This window comes from Dendropsophus ebraccatus, chromosome 9, assembly GCF_027789765.1.
Source record: "Dendropsophus ebraccatus isolate aDenEbr1 chromosome 9, aDenEbr1.pat, whole genome shotgun sequence".
Taxonomy (NCBI): Eukaryota; Metazoa; Chordata; class Amphibia; order Anura; family Hylidae; genus Dendropsophus; species Dendropsophus ebraccatus.
In genome coordinates, this window is record NC_091462.1 from 8,398,175 (window position 1) to 8,423,715 (window position 25,541).

Genomic DNA, 25,541 nt, shown 5'->3' on the forward strand with positions numbered 1-25,541 from the left:
ATGAGACCTATGGAGCCGGTTGGGTTTCCATCATGGTGCCCAACAGTTTCTCTGACAAAGCTGATTGATTCAATGGAATCTCCAGGATGTGACCGTAAGCTGAGGATCTGTTACAGTTGCATACTGTTATAACTATCAGGAGGGGAGACCAGACCGATACGTTATAACTATCAGGAGGGGAGACCAGACCGATACGTTATAACTATCAGGAGGGGAGACCAGACCGATACGTTATAACTATCAGGAGGGGAGACCAGACCGATACGTTATAACTATCAGGAGGGGAGACCAGACCGATACGTTATAACTATCAGGAGGGGAGACGTGCACTGCTGCAGTAAGGTTTGTCCACGCCTGATACATTGTAACAAATCCTCAGCTGCGCATTCACTAAACTTCATATCTCATTTTGGGAATTTCACAAGTCTCTTGACATTAACTCAGAATAGATTGTTAGTCCTCATTCTTCCCATTCACTGACAGCAAGCGGAGATGTTGTGAGGGGCGATGAGTGGGGGCAGGCTGCCCACTTACAGGAGGGGGAAGCTTTCCGTATGGAGGAGCCCTGGCCAGGGTGCTCAGTCCGCAGCGTGTAGCGTGACGCCGAGCTCTAGTCCATGTGACTGCAGGATAATGGCGCCCTTTAGCTGGTCAGAAACTGCCGCCATCTCTGTGTTCTCGCCACCCGCCAAGCGGCAGGATTGTTTGTGATGGAAAGAAGGAGCTGGGTACACATCAGAAGAGGAGGCGAATGGCGTCCATCTACATCCCAGGGAATCTGCGCCAGTTCAGCAGGAAACTTCCAGGTTTAACCCTTATCTCTCTGCAGCCACCCCCTCCAGCCGTTCTCAGGTGACTCCTCTTATACGGAGGTGGCAGCTATGCTGGAGACAGCTGGATTCTCCTCGAGTATTTGGCGGCGGGCAGCTCTTTTTCCGGTGGGCACAGTAGCACATTGCCCTGTGGAGCACTCCTACATACACCTGTGCCAGCGGCCTGTGCCACCTGCTCCGGGCACAAGGACAAGTGCGTAATACTTACCGCTTGAAGAATTCCCATTGGCCGCTGAGCCGTATAATTTCACTTTTCCCGTCATTAGCGGCACCGTTTAATCGTTCTGCATTCTCCGCTGCCTGTTGGGGGTGATAGGTTAAAGAGGGATGAAGATTGTTGCAGAACGCTCCTGCCTAATCCCCCTGCATAGTACCAGCACCGCTGCACAGCCGAGCTGAGTGAGACGGGATGTGTCCAGATATTGCAGTGTCTGTAGTACTACAAGTCCCAGCTAGGCAAATGTTATACACGGATCCTATATCCAGGGTCTAATTACGCTTCTTACTGCCCCCTGCAGGTGTTGGTTGTCCCACGGCGCTGGTGGCATTACGTGGAATCTGTGGACGAGGTCACTGTCAGCATCAACTCCTGGCTGGAACTGGTAAAGTTATATGAGTAATAACCTAATGGGGGATGTGTAGGGATCTTATATCAGTAATAACCCAATGGGGGATGTGTAGGGATCTTATATCAGTAATGACCTAATGGGGGATGTGTAGGGATCTTATATCAGTAATAACCTAATGGGGGATGTGTAGGGATCTTATATCAGTAATAACCCAATGGGGGATGTGTAGGGATCTTATATCAGTAATAACCCAATGGGGGATGTGTAGGGATCTTATATCAGTAATAACCCAATGGGGGAAGTGTAGGGATCTTATATCAGTAATAACCCAATGGGGGATGTGTAGGGATCTTATATCAGTAATAACCCAATGGGGGAAGTGTAGGGATCTTATATCAGTAATAACCCAATGGGGGATGTGTAGGGATCTTATATCAGTAATAACCCAATGGGGGATGTGTAGGGATCTTATATCAGTAATAACCTAATGGGGGAAGTGTAGGGATCTTATATCAGTAATAACCTAATGGGGGATGTGTAGGGATCCTATATCAGTAATAACCTAATGGGGGATGTGTAGGGATCCTATATCAGTAATAACCCAATGGGGGAAGTGTAGGGATCTTATATCAGTAATAACCTAATGGGGGATGTGTAGGGATCCTATATCAGTAATAACCTAATGGGGGATGTGTAGGGATCTTACATCAGTAATAACCCAATGGGGGATGTTTAGGGATCCCATATGAGTAATAACCTAATGGGGGATGTGTAGGGATCTTATATCAGTAATAACCTAATGGGGGATGTGTAGGGATCTTATATCAGTAATAACCCAATGGGGGATGTGTAGGGATCCTATATCAGTAATAACCTAATGGGGGATGTGTAGGGATCCTATATCAGTAATAACACTATGAGGGATGTGTAGGGATCTTATATCAGTAATAACCTAATGGGGGATGTGTAGGGATCTTATATCAGTAATAACCCAATGGGGGATGTGTAGGGATCTTATGTCAGTAATAACACTATGAGGGATGTGTAGGGATCTTATATCAGTAATAACCCAATGGGGGAAGTGTAGGGATCTTATATCAGTAATAACCCAATGGGGGATGTGTAGGGATCCTATATCAGTAATAACACTATGAGGGATGTGTAGGGATCTTATATCAGTAATAACCCAATGGGGGATGTGTAGGGATCCCATATGAGTAATAACCTAATGGGGGATGTGTAGGGATCTTATTTCAGTGATAACCCAACGGGGGATGTGTAGGGATCCTATATCAGTGATAACCCAATGGGGGATGTGTAGGGATCCTATATCAGTGATAACCCAATGGGGGATGTGTAGGGATCTTATATCAGTAATAACCTAATGGGGGATGTGTAGGGATCTTATATCAGTAATAACCCAATGGGGGATGTGTAGGGATCTTATATCAGTAATAACCCAATGGGGGAAGTGTAGGGATCTTATATCAGTAATAACCCAATGGGGGATGTGTAGGGATCTTATATCAGTAATAACCCAATGGGGGAAGTGTAGGGATCTTATATCAGTAATAACCCAATGGGGGATGTGTAGGGATCTTATATCAGTAATAACCCAATGGGGGATGTGTAGGGATCTTATATCAGTAATAACCCAATGGGGGATGTGTAGGGATCTTATATCAGTAATAACCCAATGGGGGAAGTGTAGGGATCTTATATCAGTAATAACCCAATGGGGGATGTGTAGGGATCTTATATCAGTAATAACCCAATGGGGGAAGTGTAGGGATCTTATATCAGTAATAACCCAATGGGGGATGTGTAGGGATCTTATATCAGTAATAACCCAATGGGGGATGTGTAGGGATCTTATATCAGTAATAACCTAATGGGGAAGTGTAGGGATCTTATATCAGTAATAACCTAATGGGGGATGTGTAGGGATCCTATATCAGTAATAACCTAATGGGGGATGTGTAGGGATCCTATATCAGTAATAACCCAATGGGGGAAGTGTAGGGATCTTATATCAGTAATAACCTAATGGGGGATGTGTAGGGATCCTATATCAGTAATAACCTAATGGGGGATGTGTAGGGATCTTACATCAGTAATAACCCAATGGGGGATGTTTAGGGATCCCATATGAGTAATAACCTAATGGGGGATGTGTAGGGATCTTATATCAGTAATAACCTAATGGGGGATGTGTAGGGATCTTATATCAGTAATAACCCAATGGGGGATGTGTAGGGATCCTATATCAGTAATAACCTAATGGGGGATGTGTAGGGATCCTATATCAGTAATAACACTATGAGGGATGTGTAGGGATCTTATATCAGTAATAACCTAATGGGGGATGTGTAGGGATCTTATATCATTAATAACCCAATGGGGGATGTGTAGGGATCTTATGTCAGTAATAACACTATGAGGGATGTGTAGGGATCTTATATCAGTAATAACCCAATGGGGGAAGTGTAGGGATCTTATATCAGTAATAACCCAATGGGGGATGTGTAGGGATCCTATATCAGTAATAACACTATGAGGGATGTGTAGGGATCTTATATCAGTAATAACCCAATGGGGGATGTGTAGGGATCCCATATGAGTAATAACCTAATGGGGGATGTGTAGGGATCTTATTTCAGTGATAACCCAACGGGGGATGTGTAGGGATCCTATATCAGTGATAACCCAATGGGGGATGTGTAGGGATCCTATATCAGTGATAACCCAATGGGGGATGTGTAGGGATCTTATATCAGTAATAACCTAATGGGGGATGTGTAGGGATCCTATATCAGTAATGACCTAATGGGGGATGTGTAGGGATCTTATATCAGTAATAACCCAATGGGGGATGTGTAGGGATCCCATATGAGTAATAACCTAATGGGGGATGTGTAGTGATCTTATTTCAGTGATAACCCAACGGGGGATGTGTAGGGATCCTATATCAGTGATAACCCAATGGGGGATGTGTAGGGATCCTATATCAGTAACAACACTATGGGGGATGTGTAGGGATTCTATATGAGTAATAACCCAATGGGGGATGTAGGGATCTCATATCAGTAATAACCCAATGGGGGATGTGTTGGGATCTTATATCAGTAATAACCTAATGGGTGATGTGTACGGATCCTATATCAGTAATAACCCAATGGGGGATGTAGGGATCTCATATCAGTAATAACCCAATGGGGGATGTGTAGGGATCTTATATCAGTAATAACCCAATGGGGGATGTGTAGGGATCTTATATCAGTAATAACCCAATGGGGGATGTGTAGGGATCCTATATCAGTAACAACACTATGGGGGATGTGTAGGGATTCTACATGAGTAATAACCCAATGGGGGATGTTTAGGGATCCTATATCAGTAATAACCCAATGGGGGATGTAGGGATCTTATATCAGTAATAACCCAATGGGGGATGTGTAGGGATCCTATATCAGTAATAACCTAATGGGGGATGTGTAGGGATCTTATATCAGTAATAACACTTTGGGGAATGTGTAATGATCTTATATCACTGATAACACTTTGAGGGATGTGTAGGGATCCTTTATGAGTAGTAACCCAATGGGGATGTATAGGGATCTTATATCAGGTGCTGTAGATTATATGTGCTGTAATGTAGGATTTACCATGTGTGATGGAGTACTCCGGCCCAGTGAGGTTTTGCTTTGATGACATCATTCTTCCCATACAATTATTACCACCCTAGTAGCAGAATTTATGATAAAAACTCCTTAAACAATGAATTGTAATATTATTCCAACAATGCATGTGTGACATCACTGATCAAATCAGATGACATCGAAGCTCACAGGTCACAGTGGATGACATCACTGCTTACCGATAATATCTGATTACATCATAACCTCACTGGATTATTTATGATGGTCACTGCTACTTGATAATACATGATGTTACTTATTATTGATGATATATGATGACATCACTGCTTACTGATCATATATGATGACATCACCGCTTATGGATCATATATGATGACATCACTGCTTATTGATGATATATGATGACATCACTGTTACTGATCATATATGATGACATCACTGTTACTGATCATATATGATGACATCACTGCTTACTGATCATATATAATGACATCGCTGCTTATTGATCACATATGATGACATCACTGCTTATTGATCACATATGATGACATCACTACTTGCTGATAACCGCTTATTAGATGACAAAGTCAAACAAAATGTTAGTTGGTAATATATAACATTGGTCAGTGATAAATTCTTGCACATTCTTACTTTATGAGATGCACCTGATGATAAGATGCAACCAGGTGAGAGGAAAATGGGGGGACAAAGTATTTTGAACTAAAAAGTGAGCAGCTACTTTTTCAAATTTCACATACAGTAACAGCGGCTACAATTAAGTACACTAACAGGAGCAACGATTAGGTATAGTAACAGAAGCAATTATAAGGTACAGTAACAGGAGCAACGATTAGGTACAGTAACAGGAGCAACGATTAGGTACAGTAACAGGAGCATCCATTGGGTACAGTAAAAGGAGCAACGATTAAGTACAGTAACAAGAGCGAAGATCAGGTACATTAACAGGAGCAACGATTAGGTACACTAATAGGAGCAACGATAAGGAACACTACCTGGCTCGTTGCCGGGACCTGTAACCAGTTATTGACCACAATTTAAGTTAAAGTGACACTATCACCCCCTTTTTGCATTCTGACTTCTCTACACTGGTGTAATGGGTAAATGTTGCAGTTTTCATACCTTATTTTATATCATACCTCATGGTGCTTGTTCCAGTAAAAAGTGATCTTTTATCATCTGCGAATTATGCTACCTGGGCGGGGCTTCATGGCTTCACTTAACCCCCACCCACATCACCACTGTAGGCCCGTCCCTCCGTGATGTCATTGGGCATAGGCCCCGCCCCCTCGACGCCCATTGGACCAGGCCAACCTAAAGGTCTAAGCCCCACCCCCTTAAGGTCGGCCCATGCCCATGACATCACGGAGGGGCAGGGCCTACAATGGTGATGTGGGCAGGGCTAAGTGATGCTGCAGTTGTGAAGCCCCGCCCAGGGGGTTGGGTATGGAGGTATTTGTCAGGTCTTGGTATGCTATCTAGTCACAGTATGGCAGTATTGGTCAGGTCTGGTATGGCGGTCTTATCCAGTCACAGTGTGGCGGTATTGGTCAGGTCTGGTATGGTGATGTTATCCAGTCACAGTGTGGCGGTATTGGTCAGGTCTGGTATGGTGATGTTATCCAGTCACAGTGTGGCGGTATTGGTCAGGTCTGGTATGGTGATGTTATCCAGTCACAGTGTGGCGGTATTGGTCAGGTCTGGTATGGCAGTGTTATCCAGTCACAGTATGGCGGTATTGGTCAGGTCTGGTATGGCAGTGTTATCCAGTCACAGTATGGTGGTATTGGTCAGGTCTGGTATGGCGATGTTATCCAGTCACAGTATGGTGGTATCAGGTCTGGTATGGTGTGGCGGTGTTATCCAGTCACTGTATGGTGGTATTGGTTAGGTTTGGTGTGGCGGTGTTATCCAGTCACAGTGTGGCGGTGTTATCCAGTCACAGTATGGTGGTATTGGTCAGGTCTGGTGTGGCGGTGTTATCCAGTCACAGTATGGTGGTATTGGTCAGGTCTGGTATGGCAGTATTGTCCAGTCACAGTATGGCGGTATTGGTCAGGTCTGGTGTGGGGGTTTTATCCAGTCTCAGTATGGCGGTATTGGTCAGGTCTAGTGTGGCAGTGTTATCCAGTCACTGTATGGTGGTATTGGTTAGGTTTGGTGTGGCAGTGTTATCCAGTCACAGTGTGGCGGTGTTATCCAGTCACAGTATGGTGGTATTGGTCAGGTCTGGTGTGGCGGTGTTATCCAGTCACAGTATGGTGGTATTGGTCAGGTCTGGTGTGGCGGTGTTATCCAGTCACAGTATGGCGGTATTGGTCAGGTCTGGTGTGGCGGTGTTATCCAGTCACAGTATGGCGGTATTGGTCAGGTCTGGCGGTGTTATCCAGTCACAGTATGGCGGTATTGGTCAGGTCTGGTATGGCAGTCTTATCCAGTCACAGTATGGCGGTATTGGTCAGGTCTGGTATGGCAGTCTTATCCAGTCACAGTATGGCGGTATTGGTCAGGTCTGGTATGGCAGTCTTATCCAGTCACAGTATGGCGGTATTGGTCAGGTCTGGTAAAGCAGTCTTATCCAGTCACAGTATGGCGGTATTGGTCAGGTCTGGTATGGCAGTCTTATCCAGTCACAGTATGGCAGTATTGGTCAGGTCTGGTGTGGCGGTGTTATCCAGTCACAGTATGGCGGTATTGGTCAGGTCTGGCGGTGTTATCCAGTCACAGTATGGCGGTATTGGTCAGGTCTGGTATGGCAGTCTTATCCAGTCACAGTATGGCGGTATTGGTCAGGTCTGGTATGGCAGTCTTATCCAGTCACAGTATGGCGGTATTGGTCAGGTCTGGTGTGGCGGTGTTATCCAGTCACAGTATGACGGTAATGGTCAGGTCAGGTCTGGTGTGGCGGTGGTAAATGTGACGCTTGGAGCTATTACCTACCAATCCTGTGGTGAGAATTCTCTCAGACAATATGCAGATGTTTTGTAATCATTCATTCTATATGGAAAAACGCGATTCAGACAATGTTTCTCCATGTAGAGAAATACATGTGGCCGAAACCAGGCTCCCATTTCTTCCCCAGTAGTCATGTGCTGTTTACAGAATTATTGGCCATACGTCTATCGGTTACGGCATGAGGGTCTGACATCTGTTGCATGTGGTGACGTACAGTATATGTGGGAACGCGGCCTAAGACTGATCAGATATCAATATTATGATCATAAACTAGAAAATCACAATGCTGATTGGTGAGTGAAGATGGGGGGTCTGCAGGTGTAGTGCAGGGGGCAGCAGCTGGTAATACGGCCCTGGGTACTGTATATATCGGGGGTCTGCAGGTGTAGTGCCGGGGGCAGCAGCAGCTGGTAATACGGCCCTGGGTACTGTATATATGGGGGGTCTGCAGGTGTAGTGCCGGGGGCAGCAGCAGCTGGTAATACGGCCCTGGGTACTGTATATATGGGGCGTCTGCAGGTGTAGTGTCGGGGGCAGCAGCAGCTGGTAATACGGCCCTGGGTACTGTATATATGGGGGGTCTGCAGGTGTAGTGCCGGGGGCAGCAGCAGCTGGTAATACGGCCCTGGGTACTGTATATATGGGGGGTCTGCAGGTGTAGTGCCGGGGGCAGCAGCTGGTAATATGGCCCTGGGTACTGTATATGGGGGGTCTGCAGGTGTAGTGCCGGGGGCAGCAGCAGCTGGTAATACGGCCCTGGGTACTGTATATATGGGGGGTCTGCAGGTGTAGTGCCGGGGGCAGCAGCAGCTGGTAATATGGCCCTGGGTACTGTATATATGGGGGGTCTGCAGGTGTAGTGCCGGGGGCAGCAGCTGGTAATACGGCCCTGGGTACTGTATATATGGGGGGTCTGCAGGTGTAGTGCCAGGGGCAGCAGCAGCTGGTAATATGGCCCTGGGTACTGTATATATGGGGGTCTGCAGGTGTAGTGCCGGGGGCAGCAGCAGCTGGTAATACGGCCCTGGGTACTGTATATATGGGGGGTCTGCAGGTGTAGTGCCGGGGGCAGCAGCTGGTAATACGGCCCTGGGTACTGTATATGGGGGTTCTGCAGGTGTAGTGCCGGGGGCAGCAGCAGCTGGTAATACGGCCCTGGTACTGTATATATGGGGGGTCTGCAGGTGTAGTGCCGGGGGCAGCAGCTGGTAATACGGCCCTGGTACTGTATATATGGGGGTCTGCAGGTGTAGTGCCGGGGGCAGCAGCAGCTGGTAATACGGCCCTGGGTACTGTATATATGGGGGGTCTGCAGGTGTAGTGCCGGGGGCAGCAGCAGCTGGTAATATGGCCCTGGGTACTGTATATATGGGGGGTCTGCAGGTGTAGTGCCGGGGGCAGCAGCTGGTAATACGGCCCTGGGTACTGTATATATAGGGGGTCTGCAGGTGTAGTGCCGGGGGCAGCAGCAGCTGGTAATACGGCCCTGGGTACTGTATATATGGGGGGTCTGCAGGTGTAGTGCCGGGGGCAGCAGCAGCTGGTAATATGGCCCTGGGTACTGTATATATGGGGGGTCTGCAGGTGTAGTGCCGGGGGCAGCAGCTGGTAATACGGCCCTGGGTACTGTATATATAGGGGGTCTGCAGGTGTAGTGCCGGGGGCAGCAGCAGCTGGTAATACGGCCCTGGGTACTGTATATATGGGGGGTCTGCAGGTGTAGTGCCGGGGGCAGCAGCAGCTGGTAATACGGCCCTGGGTACTGTAGATATGGGGGGTCTGCAGGTGTAGTGCCGGGGGCAGCAGCAGCTGGTAATATGGCCCTGGGTACTGTATATATGGGGGGTCTGCAGGTGTAGTGCCGGGGGCAGCAGCTGGTAATACGGCCCTGGGTACTGTATATATAGGGGGTCTGCAGGTGTAGTGCCGGGGGCAGCAGCAGCTGGTAATACGGCCCTGGGTGAGCCGCAGGGACAGCGTTGCAGTTATGGATCACATCACTGATGATTATCAGTACACAATGACATCACTACTGATGCCGAGCACTGTACACTGCCCCTGGCTGCATGTACGTTGTGCAGTCCCATGTAAGGTCTATGAGGAAGGTCCCGCTGGGACTTGTCATGGAGTCCCCGCCGCTCGGAGACGCTCCTCTTACCACAATCAATACAAGTAAAGAGAAATTCATTTTCTGCTGGAGTTAGAGGAGCACGAGGCAGTAACTATTTATACACAAGTAATAAAGTCATCCCTGCTCTAATATAACAGTGCGGCCCCTCCAGCCGCGATCAATAACCAGCGGATAGAAATGTGTTCAGTATTCAGGACGTGCCGATACGACATTCCATCGGCAATAACCACAGAGAGAAGCGTAACTGTTACAGGATAACGCCGCCGATCAGCAGCAGGAGCGCCTGTGCGTCACAGGTCACATGGGCATGTAATCCACAGCTGATGTCACCATACTGCTGGAATTATACTGCAGTCGCCTCCAGAGCTGCACTCACTAATCTGCTGTTACATCATGTCTCATCCTCCAGAGCTGCACTCACTATTCTGCTGTTACATCATGTCCTATCCTCCAGATACATCATGTCCTATCCTCCAGAGCTGCACTCACTATTCTGCTATTACATCATGTCCTATCCTCCAGAGCTGCACTCACTATTCTGCTATTACATCATGTCCTATCCTCCTGAGCTGCACTCACTATTCTGCTATTACATCATGTCCTATCCTCCTGAGCTGCACTCACTATTCTGCTGTTACATCATGTCCTTTCCTCCAGAACTGCACTCACTATTCCGCTATTACATCACATCTCATCCTCCAGTCACCTCCAGAGCTGCATTTATTGTTCTGCTGTTACATCATACAGTGGGAAAAATAAGTATATGATACGTTGCAGGTTCACAGAATGAAGGGGGGGGGTGTAATATTTCTGGTCGGTACTTTCACCTGTGAGAGACAGAATCTATAGAACATTCCAGATAATCACATTGTAGGATTTATAAATAATTATTCACCATTTTATTACATGGAATAAGGATTTGATCACTGACCAGCAGGACTTCTGCCTCTCACAGAGCCGTCAGTTTCTCTATAAGAAGCTCCTCCTCCTCCACCCTCATTACCTGGATTACCTGCACCCGTTATATCTCATCACCTGTATAATAATCACCTGTACATTCAACATCACACTTGAGCCTCTCCACCATGGCCAAGACCATAGAGCTGTCTAAGGACACCAGGGACAATACTGTAAACCTGCACAAGGCTGGGATGGGCTACAGGGCAATAGGCAGTTTGGTGAGATGGCAAAAACTGTTGGTGCAATTGTTGCAGAATGGAGGAAGCACAAGATGACTGTCAATCTTCCTTAGTCTGGGGCTTCATGTAAGATCTTGTCTCGTGGGGTAAGAAGGATTCTGAGAAAGTTCAGGAATGAGTTCTGTACTATACAGGAGGACCTGGACCTGAATAGAGCTGGGACTGCAGTCTCATAGATTACTGTAGTATCACACTACACCATCATGGATAATAATCCTGCAAGACACACAAGGTCCCCCTGCTCACACCAGCATATGTCCAGGCCCAATGACAAACTGAGAAGGTCATGTGATCAGATGAGACCAAAAGACAACAGTTTGGTATCAACTCCACTCGCCGTGTTTGATGGAAGAAGTATAAGTACAACTGCAAGAATACAGTCTCAACAGTGACTGCACCGTATAGAAGATACAACAACCTCCTTCCCTCAGTAAGAGCACTGAAGATGCTAGGAGGCTGTGACTTCCAGCTGACCCAAAACACTCAGCCGGGACAAGGAGGAAACCCCCAGCCGGGACAACTAAAGGGGAAACACACAGCCGGGACAACTAAGGAGGAAACCCCCAGCCGGGACAACTAAGGAGGAAACCCCCAGCCGGGACAACTAAGGAGGACACCTACAGCCGGGACAACTAAGGAGGACACCTACAGCCGGGACAACTAAGGAGGAAACACACAGCCGGGGCAACTAAGGAGGAAACCCCCAGCCGGGACAACTAAGGAGGAGACACACAGCCGGGACAACTAATGAAGGAAACCCACAGCCGGGACAACTAAGGAGAAAACCCACAGCCGGGACAACTAAGGAGGAAACTCACAGCCGGGACAACTAAGGAGGAAACCCACAGCCGGGACAACTAAGGAGGAAACACACAGCCGGGACAACTAAGGAGGAAACCCCCAGCCGGGACAACTAAGGAGGAAACCCCCAGCCGGGACAACTAAGGAGGAAACCCACAGCCGGGACAACTAAGGAGGAGACACACAGCCGGGACAACTAAGGAGGAAACACACAGCCGGGACAACTAAGGAGGAGACACACAGCCGGGACAACTAAGGGGGAAACACACAGCCGGGACAACTAATAAGGAAACACACAGCCGGAACAACTAAGGAGGAAACCCCCAGCCGGGACAACTAAGGAGGAAACCCACAGCTGGGACAACTAAGGAGGAGACCCACAGCCGGGACAACTAAGGAGGAGACACAGAGCCAGGACAACTAAGGAGGAAACACACAGCCGGGACAACTAAGGAGGAAACACACAGCCGGGACAACTAAGGAGGAGACACACAGCCGGGACAACTAAGGAGGAAACACACAGCCGGGACAACTAAGGAGGAAACCCACAGCCGGGACAACTAAGGAGGAAACCCACAGCCGGGACAACTAAGGAGGAAACTCACAGCCGGGACAACTAAGGAGGAAACCCACAGCCGGGACAACTAAGGAGGAAACTCACAGCCGGGACAACTAAGGAGGAAACCCACAACCGGGACAACTAAGGAGGAAACCCACAGCCGGGACAACTAAGGAGGAAACCCACAGCCGAGACAACTAAGGAGGAAACACACAGCCGGGACAACTAAGGAGGAGACACACAGCCGGGACAACTAAGGAGGAAACCCACAGCCGGGACAACTAAGGAGGAAACCCACAGCCGGGACAACTAAGGAGGAAACCCACAGCCGGGACAACTAAGGAGGAAACCCACAGCCGGGACAACTAAGGAGGAAACACACAGCCGGGACAACTGAGGAGGAAACCCCCAGCCGGGACAACTGAGGAGGAAACACACAGCCAGGACAACTAAGGAGGAAACACACAGCCGGGACAACTAAGGAGGAGACCCACAGCCGGGACAACTAAGGAGGAGACCCACAGCCGGGACAACTAAGGAGGAAACCCACAACCGGGACAACTAAGGAGGAAACCCACAGACAGGACAACTAAGGAGGAAACACACAGGACAACTAAGGAGGAAACACAGAGCCGGGACAACTAAGGAGGAAACACACAGCCGGGACAACTAAGGAGGAAACCCACAGCCGGGACAACTAAGGAGGAAACCCACAGCCGGGACAACTAAGGAGGAAACACACAGCCGGGACAACTAAGGAGGAAACCCACAGCCGGGACAACTAAGGAGGAAACCCACAGCCGGGACAACTAAGGAGGAAACCCACAGCCGGGACAACTAAGGAGGAAACCCACAGCCGGGACAACTAAGGAGCAGCTCGGTAAGAAGCATTTCATGGTCCTGGAGCGGCCGACAGTCTCCACACCTGAACCCAATAGAAAATTTTTGGAGGGAGTTGAAACTAAATGTTGTCCCCAGTGACAGCCCCAAAACCTGAAAGCTGTGGAGAAGATGTGTATGGAGGAGGGGGACACAATCCCTGCAAACCTGGTCAGGACCTCCAGGAACCGTCCGACCTCTGTAACTGCAAACTAAGGTTTCTGCACCAAATAGGGATTCACTAATTCGATATTCTGCAGTTACATCATGTCTTATCCCCCAGTCACCTCCAGAGCTGCATTCACTATTCTGCTTGTATATCATGTCTTTTATTCTATTTACCTCCAGAGCTGCATTCACTATTCTGCTGGTATATCATGTCTTTTATTCTATTTACCTCCAGAGCTGCACTCACTATTCTGCTGTTACATCATGTCTTATCCGCCAGTCACCTCCAGAGCTGCACTCACTATTCTGTTGCATCATGTATTATCCTCCAGAGCTGCACCTCCTCTTCTGCTGTTACATCTTTTCCTGTCCTCCTGAGCTGCACTCACAAGTAGCTGGCAGATATATGGGAGTCCGTTGTTTAAAGGGGTTATCCAGCGTTAGAAAAACATGGCCACTTTCTTCCAGTTCCAGAGACAACACAACTCCTGTGTCCACTTCAGATGCGGTTTACAATTAAAGGGGTACTCCGGCCTTACTTTGCACAGAGCTATGCTGACGGAAGTCCCTGGTTGTGGCACGGCTGCGTTCCAGGGCCACCATTCTGTGCCGTGATATCCGACTTTCAGCGGCAGGGCTCTGTCCAAAGTAAGCATGGCTGGAGTACACCTTTAAGCTCCATGGAGACAAGAGCAGTGCTGTCTCTGGGAGAAAATGACCATGTTTATCTAACGCTGGATAACCCCTTTGGGAAACTGTATGTACAGCTATTGCAGATCTGCAGCAGCGGAGCAGCGCCCCCTACTGGCTGGTTATTCAGGAAGTTATGTGTTAGTTGTGGCTGCTGTATTCTACATAGGGCAGAGGCTGCAATCTTGTGATATAGAGGTGCAGGGGAGCCGGGGATGATTGGAGTTTTAGTTCATCCACCGCCCTGGACACTCTCCATGTCCACTCTCTATATAAAACACGGACATAATTTGGCGTTAGATTTATTCCATTGTGTTATAATGAAATTCAGATTGTGCCGTTCATCATCCGCCGCGCGTTTTATGTCTCCACTGTCCGCTTATTAAAAATGTAACACCGGATAATGGAGCCAATTCCAACTCCCGACCTCCACGTAATGGTCCTGCGGCAAATGAGCCACGATTCATGGCAAAGCCACACACACTCCCCGTATACACCTCATGTCTGTACGCACCCCGACGAGACCTGCAGTTCTATGTAACACCACAGATAACACAGTGATATCTCTGAGTACAGATAATGTAGTAGCTGTGACCTGCAGTCCTATGTAACACCACAGATAACACAGTGATATCTCTGAGTACAGATAATGTAGTAGATGTCACCTGCAGTCCTATGTAACCACAGATAACAGTGATATCTCTGAGTACAGATAATGTAGTAGATGTCACCTGCAGTCCTATGTAACACCACAGATAACACAGTAATATCTCTCTGAGTACAGATAATGTAGTAGATGTCACCTGCAGTCCTATGTAACACCACAGATAACACAGTGATATCTCTCTGAGTACAGATAATGTAGTATATGTCACCTGCAGTCCTATGTAACACCACAGATAACACAGTGATATCTCTGAGTACAGATAATGTAGTATATGTCACCTGCAGTCCTATGTAACACCACAGATAACACAGTGATATGAGTACAGATAATGTAGTAGATGGGACCTGCAGTCCTATGTAACACCACAGATAACACAGTGATATCTCTCAGTACAGATAATGTAGTAGATGGGACCTGCAGTCCTATGTAACACCACAGATAACACAGTGATATCTCTCAGTACAGATAATGTAGTAGATGGGACCTGCAGTCCTATGTAACACCACAGATAACACAGGGATATCTCTGAGTACATATAATGTAGTAGATGGGACCTGCAGTCCTATGTAACAGCACAGATAACACAGTGATATCTCTCAGTACAGATAATGTAGTAGATGGGACCTGCAGTCCTATGTAACACCACAGATAACACAGTGATATCTCTGAGTACAGATAATGTAGTATATGTCACCTGCAGTCCTATGTAACACCACAGATAACACAGTGATATGAGTACAGATAATGTAGTAGATGGGACCTGCAGTCCTATGTAACACCACAGATAACACAGTGATATCTCTCAGTACAGATAATGTAGTAGATGGGACCTGCAGTCCTATGTAACACCACAGATAACACAGTGATATCTCTCAGTACAGATAATGTAGTAGATGGGACCTGCAGTCCTATGTAACACCACAGATAACACAGGGATATCTCTGAGTACATATAATGTAGTAGATGGGACCTGCAGTCCTATGTAACAGCACAGATAACACAGTGATATCTCTCAGTACAGATAATGTAGTAGATGGGACCTGCAGTCCTATGTAACACCACAGATAACATGCATTGACCATGGGTTGTGCTGACTGACACGCTCAGCTCTGCTACGTCGGGATACGAGGCGGCAGTCACGTTCGGGGTGCAGGAGAAGGAAGAATAATGGAGATTGTCTTAATGAGTTTTTCCCGATTAGTCTCATCCTCGCAGAACATTATTCGCCGGTTTAATTCTCTGACAATAAAAAGGGGATTAGATTTCCGTGACCTTTCTATACCCCGCGGTGTTCAGAGAAGGAGAGGGGGCGCCTTAACCCCTTCACCACCCCGGGTGCCCGGCCTCAGCGCAGGCTCCTAGAGCAGGGATTGGTGAGGGAAGGGTTAATCTGTCTATGACATATAAGGTGGAGAGACCCCCCCCAGGAGGGGATGTATGGGGGATTATAAACCTTCTAGAACATTCCAGGTCCTGACAGATATTATTGCGTTTCGCCCTTCTCGGGCCTCACAGGTATCAGGAGCCTTAGTGGCGGCCATGTTGGTTCCCATTGAGGTTCCTCACATTTTGAGGGTGATTCTCTTGCTCCATAGTGTCCGCCGCCATGTACAGATCTGTGAGTATAATAACGGGAAGCGTTCTTGTGACCTGCAGGACTCGGATCACCAGGCTCGGGTGGAGGAGGCCATAACCAGGATGGTGGTGTGCGCCTTTAAATCCGCGGAGGGTGCGGAGACCTCAGGTGATTGGCTGAACCCTACAGAGGTGAGTGCGGGGGGCGGGGCTTCTCCTAGATCTGTCTGACAGTCTGGTTGCTAAGGATACAGCTCAGACAGCTCATCCTTAGCAACCAGTTTTCTATGGATATGAGGGGAGCCTCAGTGTTGGTTATTGCCGCTCCACGTCCCCGATGATCAGACTTTCTGTTACAGTGTGTCAGCGGAGGTTCAGTCTCGTATCCCGCATTGTCGCTGGCTGAGGAGGAGAGGATTGTGATCGCTCCTCTGAAGGACACAATCTGCTGACTGCAGATGGAGGAAGTGGCGGGAACGCCGTCTCGGCAGTTCTTGCGGCATAACATGAGGTGTCAGCAGAGTCTGAGGATGGTTAACCCTGTGGTGACTTGTGTTCTCTCCCTGTCTGTCATTTACACAGGACGGGGTGACGACCCACGAAACAAATCTGCGCTATCTAAACCTGGCGCTTTCTGCTTTGACGGAGAACAAGATGGCGGAAAACGAGAGGGAAGAGAGTGGTGGTGACCGAGATGAACCAGGAACCAAGAGGAGGAAGGAGACGGAGGCTGAAGACCAGGCCGGGGGCCACGCCGTATCCAGTCAGTTCCTTGTTCCTGTTTTACCGTCACTGACTAATGAAGAGACACAGTACGTGAGATCGGATGGCGAAACGGCCGCCATAACCAGCGACGAGCTGCTGGACTGTCTGCTGGAGCCGCGGGTCGTAACCTTGGTGGCTCAGATCTTACTGAACAGGAGGTCAGGAAAGAGTTAACCACCAGTACTACACCCCCCATGTCTGTGACACTGCCCGGAATGGCTGATAACAGGGAACAATAAACTGTAATTACTGTCAATGTCTAAAATGGCTGATAACAGGGAGCAATCGTTGTGTTTACCTGTCCTGCCTCCGGCCCTAAGTGGCTGATAACAGAGAGCTGCAGCTGATAACAGGGAGCAATAGTGTGTTTACCTGCCCTGCAGTCAGCTGTCACCGACCTCAAATGGCTGATAACAGGGAGTAGTAGATAGCATAGACTCGAGCTACAGGGGGCTGTGTCTTGGCTGATAACAGAGAGTAAGGGTGGTATTACACGGAACGATTATCGTTCGAAAAATCGTTAAATCGTTCGGATTTGAACGATAATCATTTCGTGTAATAGCAGGCAACGATTAAACGACCAACGAGAAATCGTTGATCGTTTAATAGGATCCGGACCTATTTTTGTCGTTTGATCGTTCGCACATAGTTCGGTGGAATAAGAATTCACAGCTGAAACGTACGCAATAGCGACGACTAAACGACCGCAAGAACGATCATAAATAACGATCATCGTTTCGTGTACTTGGGCGAACGATTTCGGGTCGTTTGCTTTAGCGGTCGTTTAGATTGCTTGGTGTAATAGTACCCTAATACCGAAGATGTAAGTCTAGCTGTGACTGGGCTGATAACAGATAGCAGTGCGCTGTCTGGGCCGTCAGGTGACAGGGACGTTACTGCTGCAGCAGATCAGCCGTCTCCTGGTATGGACTGTCATGTGGGGTGTTGCCCCGCCCCCTCCGTGCCCCGTGTTCTAATGTTGTTACGAATTTATTGCGACCGTCTTTACGTCTTATTTTATATCATCTCCCTTATGTTTTCCTTTTCTTTTTTCCTTTTTTTTTTTTTTTTTTACATAATTTTGTATAATAAAAACAGAAGAAAGAAATTGCCGCCTCTGATTCACGTTGTCTGAAGTGTCCGGGATGATCAGTGTTTTACTTGCTGTAGTAGCAGTTTGTGCTCCAGAGCTGCTCTTCAGTTTATTGGTCAGAATGTGGCAGGAGTGGGCCCCCCGCAGGGCAACATGTGGCAGGAGGGTACAATGCATCTTGTGATTGTCCCAGTGTTCAGACCCCCCACCTAATCAGTCCTCCAGTGGATGGGGGGCTTCCTGTAATAATAGGATAATCCCTTAAAGGGATATTCTACTCAAACATAATTTTGATATGTTGCTGCCCATGGTGAGACTAACAATACTCAATTATCTATTCAGTCTCCTTACCCCAGTTCTCAGCTGCTGCTTTCTGCTGAAAACTCAGAAATCTGTGTGTGAGCTTTTCTCTCTTTCTCCCCCTCCTTTCTGAGACAGCTGATGTAAACAAGTCCCTGGCAGGCTGTATCTGCAACATTGTAGCTTCTTGTAATGCTGGAAGAATTAATCACAGGGAGTTCATCAATAACTTGACCTCAAAAGAAGCTACAATGTTGCAGATACAGCCTGCCAGTTACTTGTTTGCATCAGCCATCTCAGAAGGGAAGGGGGAGACAAAGAAAAAAAGCTTACATGCAGGTTTTTGTGTCTTCAGCAGAAACAGCAGCTGAGAACTGGGGAAAGGAGACTGAATAGATAATAAGAAGTATGGAAGGAATTGTTAGTCTCATCACAGAAAGCAACATATTAAAAGTTATGTTTGAGTGGAATACCCCTTTAACTGTACGTGTTTCTTACATTTTATACCACTAGGGGTCAGTCTGTCCTTGTGGTTCTATAAGACTCTTCTCCATTCCTCCTCATGATGCAGGAAATTCCCATCCACCCCCATAAATAACAGTAATGGTGGTAGGGTCTCTGTGCTAGAAGTCCACAGCATTGTGCACACCCGCCATACTGATCACCCGATCCTGCACCGCCACAGGGAACTGAGAGCAGAGCTCGGCGGTGACATCATAGGGCTCCCCTGATCTGAGCGATCTCCTCACTGTGTATACACACGGCTGCCACTCACTGATGGGGAATCCCATCTATATACAGGGCTTTACCTTACACTGATCCTGACCCTTATCTTCTCTATTCACATCCAGAGCTGCATTCACACTCCTGTAGGTTTGTCCCCGCATCTCTCTGCTGCCCCCCACTGCCAGGACAATGTCTGAATGCAGTGTTTCCCAACCTGTAGTTTTTTATGCTGTTGCACAATTATAACTCCCATCATTCTGCAAGTTTTATCAGAGCATGATAGGAGTTGTAGTTCTAAAAGTATGTAAAACTTTTGCCACATTGCAGATTTGGCAGCATTATGAGAGTAGTAGTTTTTTGAGGTTTTTCGAAGTTTTGCAGCACTACTTTCAGGGCATGATGGGAATTTTAGTTTTGCCACACCTGTGGTAAAATGAAAGCTGAGCTGTGATTGGTCGGATAGTTTGGACCTTTGTGTTTCCGTTACCGGAGTTTTTTAAGGATCCCTTTTTGGCGTTAGAGAACTGAAATACAGTTGGCAACAAAATCCTATAAAACCCCGCCCCCAGGACTATCCTCAAAGTGCATGGATTGGCCAACCCTTCCAAACTCCTCCCCCCTCTGCAGCCAGCCCCGCCCCCTTTGCATGTATTTTCTTGCACTGAATATACATTGTATACAACCCTCCGCTATACTTTATACTCTTTTTTACCTTATTGTTCCCTGTCCTGACACAAGATCTAATCAGACACGATGGAAGTCATGTGACGTACAGCTGGTGCGCCCCCCGCCCGGTGTGGAGAAGTAATGGCCCCTTAGTCACGAGCAGTTAACCAAATGTGTTCAGTAATTGGGTTTAATCAGACTAAATGCTGCAGGTACAATCACTGATAGATCCTGCAACGTGACAGGGCTGTAAACTGTGCCGCACTATCTCTGTATAATACCGCCATATATTACTCCATAACAGCGTCACATAATATCATATATAACAGCACATACACTCCGTATATAATACCGCTATATATTACCCAATAGCTGCATCACATAATATCATATATAACAGGACATACACTCAGTATATAATACCACTATATATTACCCAATAGCTGCATCACATAATATCATATATAACAGTACATACATCAGTATATAATACCACCATATATTACCCAATAACAGCGTCACATAATATCATATATAACAGTATATTATACCGCCATATAATCCCCAATAGCAGCGTCACATAATATCATATATAACAGTACATACACTCAGTATATAATACCGCCATATATTACCCCATAACAGCGTCACATAATATTATATATAACAGTACATACACTTAGTATATAATACCGCCATATATTACCCAACAATTCTCACATAGTGATCACACATCATATATAACAGCACATACATTCAGTATATAATACCGCCATACATTACCCAATAACAGCATGTAGTGACCACATAATATCATATGTAACAGTACATACATTCAGTGTATATAACAGCCATATATTACCCAATAACAGTGTCACATAATGTCATATATAACAGTACATATACTCAGTATATTATACCACCATGTATTATCCAATAACAGCGTCACATACTATCATATATTACAGTACATCCATTTGGTATATAATACCACCATATATTACCCAATTGCAGCATCATGTAGTGATCACATAATATCATATGACAGTACATACATTCAGTATATAATACCGCCATATATTACCCAACAACAGTGTCACATAGTGATCACACATCATATATAACAGTACATACATTTATTATATAATACTACCATACATTACCCAATAACAGCGTCATATTTTGATCACATTATATCAGTACATACATTCTCTACAATACTGCCATATAGTGATCACATAATAATAGGAATAATAGATTTTTACTGCTGCAACTTTAGCAATCCTTGCTTGTAAAGATGGTTTGGCTGTTCAGAAGACCTGTTCTGTCTTATAATACCGCCATATAGTACTCAGTAACTCTGTCAGGCTATGTTCACACAATGTTCTTTTTAAGGAAACAACGGACGCTGATTGCAATTGCCTCAGCGTCCGTTCTTTACTGCAGGGGCGGCATTGCATTGAAGTCAATGCACTGCCGCCCGCTGTGCGGCCGCACATTGCATTGGAGTGAATGGCTAATTAATTTGCGGGCACACGCGCCGCTGCCCGCAAATCAATTGTGAAAAAAGAACGTGCCTGCAGCCGATACAGAGGTATCGGCAACAGGAACGGGCTGAGTGCAGCCCGACGGCCGGCTGTTTAACCGCGTCCATTGCTATGCAACAGACGCTGTTAAACGTTGTGTGAACCTAGCCTCATATAGTAATCACATTAAATAATAGTACATACATTCTCTATACTACCGCCATATAGTACTCAGTAACTGTGTCATATAGTGATCACAATATATAATAGTACATGCATTCTCTATAATACTTCCATTTAGTGCTCAGTAACTGTCATATAGTGATCACATTGTATAATAGTACATACATTCTCTATAATACAGCCGTATAGTACTCAGAAACTGTGTCATATAGTGATCACATTATATAATAGTACATACATTCTCTATAATACCGCCATAAAGTACAGAGTAACTGTGTCATATAGTGATCACATTATATAATAGTACATACATTCTCTGTAATACTGTCATATAGTACAGAGTGTGTACTATAGTACACAACCGTGTCATATAGTGAACACATAGAAGTCACTAATACCGCCCTATAAGACGTAGCCGGCTCTGGCCCTGTACGTGACTGGGCAGAACATTCCGGGTCTCGGCACCGGCTGACGCCGCAGTTCTTTTTCGCCAGGTCTGATATGTTTTTGAGACAATAAATCTTCTTTAAATCAATTGGCGCAGAGACAAGCTGAAGGCCCGCCACGGCCGCCGTGATTGATGGAGCGCGGATTGTTACAGGACAGAAACTTATATTCTCCAACATAAATCACATCTCAAAAACAAAATTGTCTCTTCATATTCATGCAAAACACTAACACAGATGGAGCCGCCACCACGCTGCCAGGAGCGCGGCCCAGATACTCCGGAAAGGGGAGGAGGATGCACCGGAGTGAGGAGAGTACACCAGAGGGAGGAGGATACATCGGAGGGAGGAGGAGAGTACACCAGAGGGAGGAGGATACACACCGGAGAGGAGAGAGTACACCAGAGGGAGGAGGATACACATCGGAGAGGAGAGAGTACACCAGAGGGAAGAGGATACACACCGGAGAGTACTCTGGAGGGAGGAGGGTACACTGGAGAGTGGAGGATAAACCGGAGGGAGGAGAGTACACCAGAGGGGGGAGGATACATCGGAGGGAGGAGGAGAGTACACCAGAGGGAGAAGGATACACACCGGAGAGAAGAGAGTACACCAGAGGGAAGAGGATACACACCGGAGAGTACTCTGGAGGGAGGAGGGTACACTGGAGAGTGGAGGATAAACCAGAGGGAGGAGGATACACTGGAGAGAGGAGAGTACACCAAAGGGAGGAGGATACACAGGAGGGAGGAGGATACACAGGAGGGAGGAGGATACACTGGAGAGAGGAGGATACACCGGAGAGGAGGGTACACTGGAGGGAGGAGGGTACACCGGAGAGGGGAGGATAAACCGGAGGGAGGAGGATACACTGGAGACAGGAGAGTACACCAGAGGGAGGAGGATACACAGGAGGGAGGAGGATACACTGGAGAGAGGAGGATACACTGGAGAGAGGAGGATACACCGGAGAGGGGAGGGTACACCGGAGAGGGGAGGATACACCGGAGAGGGGAGGATACACCGGAGAGGGGAGGATACACCGGAGAGGGGAGGATACTCCGGAGAGGGGAGGATACTCCGGAGAGGGGAGGGTACACTTGAGAGAGGAGGATACACCGGAGAGGGGAGGATACACCTGAGAGAGGAGGGTCCACCAGAGCGAGGAGGGTACACCGGAGAGAGGAGGATACATCGGAGAGGGGAGGATACACCAGAGAGAGGAGGGTACACTGGAGAGGGGAGGATACACTGGAGGGAGGAGGATACACCGGAGAGGGGAGGGTACATTGGAGGGAGGAGGATACATCGGAGAGAGGAAGATACCCTGGAGAAAGGAGGAGGGTACACTGGAGAGGGGAGGATACACCGAAGAGAGGAGGGTACACTGGAGAGGGGAGGATACATCGGAAAAAGGAGGACACACCGGAGAGAGGAGGGTACACCGGAGGGAGGTGGATACATCGGAGAGGGGAGGATACACCGGAGAGAGGAGGGTACACTGAAGGGAGGAGGATACATCGGAGAGGGGAGGGTACACCAGAGAGAGGAGGATACACCGGAGAGAGGAGGGTACACTGAAGGGAGGAGGATACATCGGAGAGGGGAGGGTACACCGGAGAGGGGAGGATACACCTGAGAGAGGAGGGTCCACCAGAGCGAGGAGGGTACACCGGAGAGAGGAGGATACATCGGAGAGGGGAGGATACACCAGAGAGAGGAGGGTACACTGGAGAGGGGAGGATACACTGGAGAGAAGAGGGTACATTGGAGGGAGGAGGATACACCGGAGAGGGGAGGGTACATTGGAGGGAGGAGGATACATCGGAGAGAGGAAGATACCCTGGAGAAAGGAGGAGGGTACACTGGAGAGGGGAGGATACACCGAAGAGAGGAGGGTACACTGGAGAGGGGAGGATACATCGGAAAAAGGAGGACACACCGGAGAGAGGAGGGTACACCGGAGGGAGGTGGATACATCGGAGAGGGGAGGATACACCGGAGAGAGGAGGGTACACTGAAGGGAGGAGGATACATCGGAGAGGGGAGGGTACACCGGAGAGAGGAGGATACACCGGAGAGAGGAGGGTACACTGAAGGGAGGAGGATACATCGGAGAGGGGAGGGTACACCGGAGAGAGGAGGATACACCGGAGAGAGGAGGGTAAAACAGAGACGGTAGGGTACACCGGAGATAGAAACATACATCGAAGAGGGGAGATACACCAGAGGGAGGAGGATACATCGTAGAGGGGAGGATACACCGGAGAGAGGAGGATACATCGGAGAGAGGAGGATACATTGGAGAGAGGAGGATACATCGGAGAGAGGAGAATACATCGGAGAGGGGAGGATACACCGTAGAGGGGAAGATACACCGGAGAGAGGAGGGTACACCGTAGAGGGGAGGATACACCGGAGAGAGGAGGGTACACCGTAGAGGGGAAGATACACCGGAGAGAGGAAGGTACACCGTAGAGGGGAGGATACACCGGAGAGAGGAAGGTACACCGGAGAGGGGAGGATACACCGGAGAGGGGAGGATACACCGGAGAGGGAAGGGTACACCGGAGAGGGGAGGGTACACTGGTGGAAAAAAATGTCAAATCAGCTGGTGTCAGAGAGTTATACAGTTTGGTAGGAGCTGTCCTGAAAACCTTTGCTGCTCTGGACAGTTCCTGACATGGACAGAGGTGGCAGCAGAGAGCACTGTGCCAGACTGGAGAGAATACACCACTTCCTGCAGGACATACAGCAGCTGATAATTACTTGATTATAAAGTGTTTTTTAGTGCAGGACAGGATAATTGCTCAGTGACACCATTACTGTCTCTGCATATAAAACATCACCCGCAAATCACAACACAGATATAATCACAGTGATTACACAACACTAATAATAACACTAATAACTGTACTGTGATATCACAGCAAACAATGGGCGGCAGCGTAGTAACCTCACAGATTGATAATGGATGGACTGAAGGGGGCGCTGCATCACACTGTACAGATGGTAGGATGCAGTACCCCCTGTATCCTGCACCGTAAGGGGCGCTGTATTACCCTGTACAGATGGTAAGGTGCAGTACCCCCTGTATCCTGCACCGTAAGGGGCGCTGTATTACCCTGTACAG

The 25,541-nt window shown here is 47.7% G+C and overlaps 1 protein-coding gene across 2 annotated transcripts in view; it reads left to right on the plus strand.

The window, feature by feature from the left end:
* HSPBAP1 (HSPB1 associated protein 1) overlaps positions 1-18,494 on the plus strand; it is a 49,457-nt gene extending 30,963 nt beyond the window's left edge. For both annotated transcript variants that reach the window (XM_069982458.1, XM_069982459.1), the window contains exons 6-8: positions 1,352-1,435; positions 16,785-16,895; positions 17,286-18,494. In XM_069982458.1, coding sequence (XP_069838559.1) covers positions 1,352-1,435; positions 16,785-16,895; positions 17,286-17,642 — 552 coding nt within the window. In that variant the 3' untranslated portion in view covers positions 17,643-18,494. The remainder of the gene's footprint in view (positions 1-1,351; positions 1,436-16,784; positions 16,896-17,285) is intronic.
* The last annotated feature ends 7,047 nt before the right edge of the window (positions 18,495-25,541 follow it).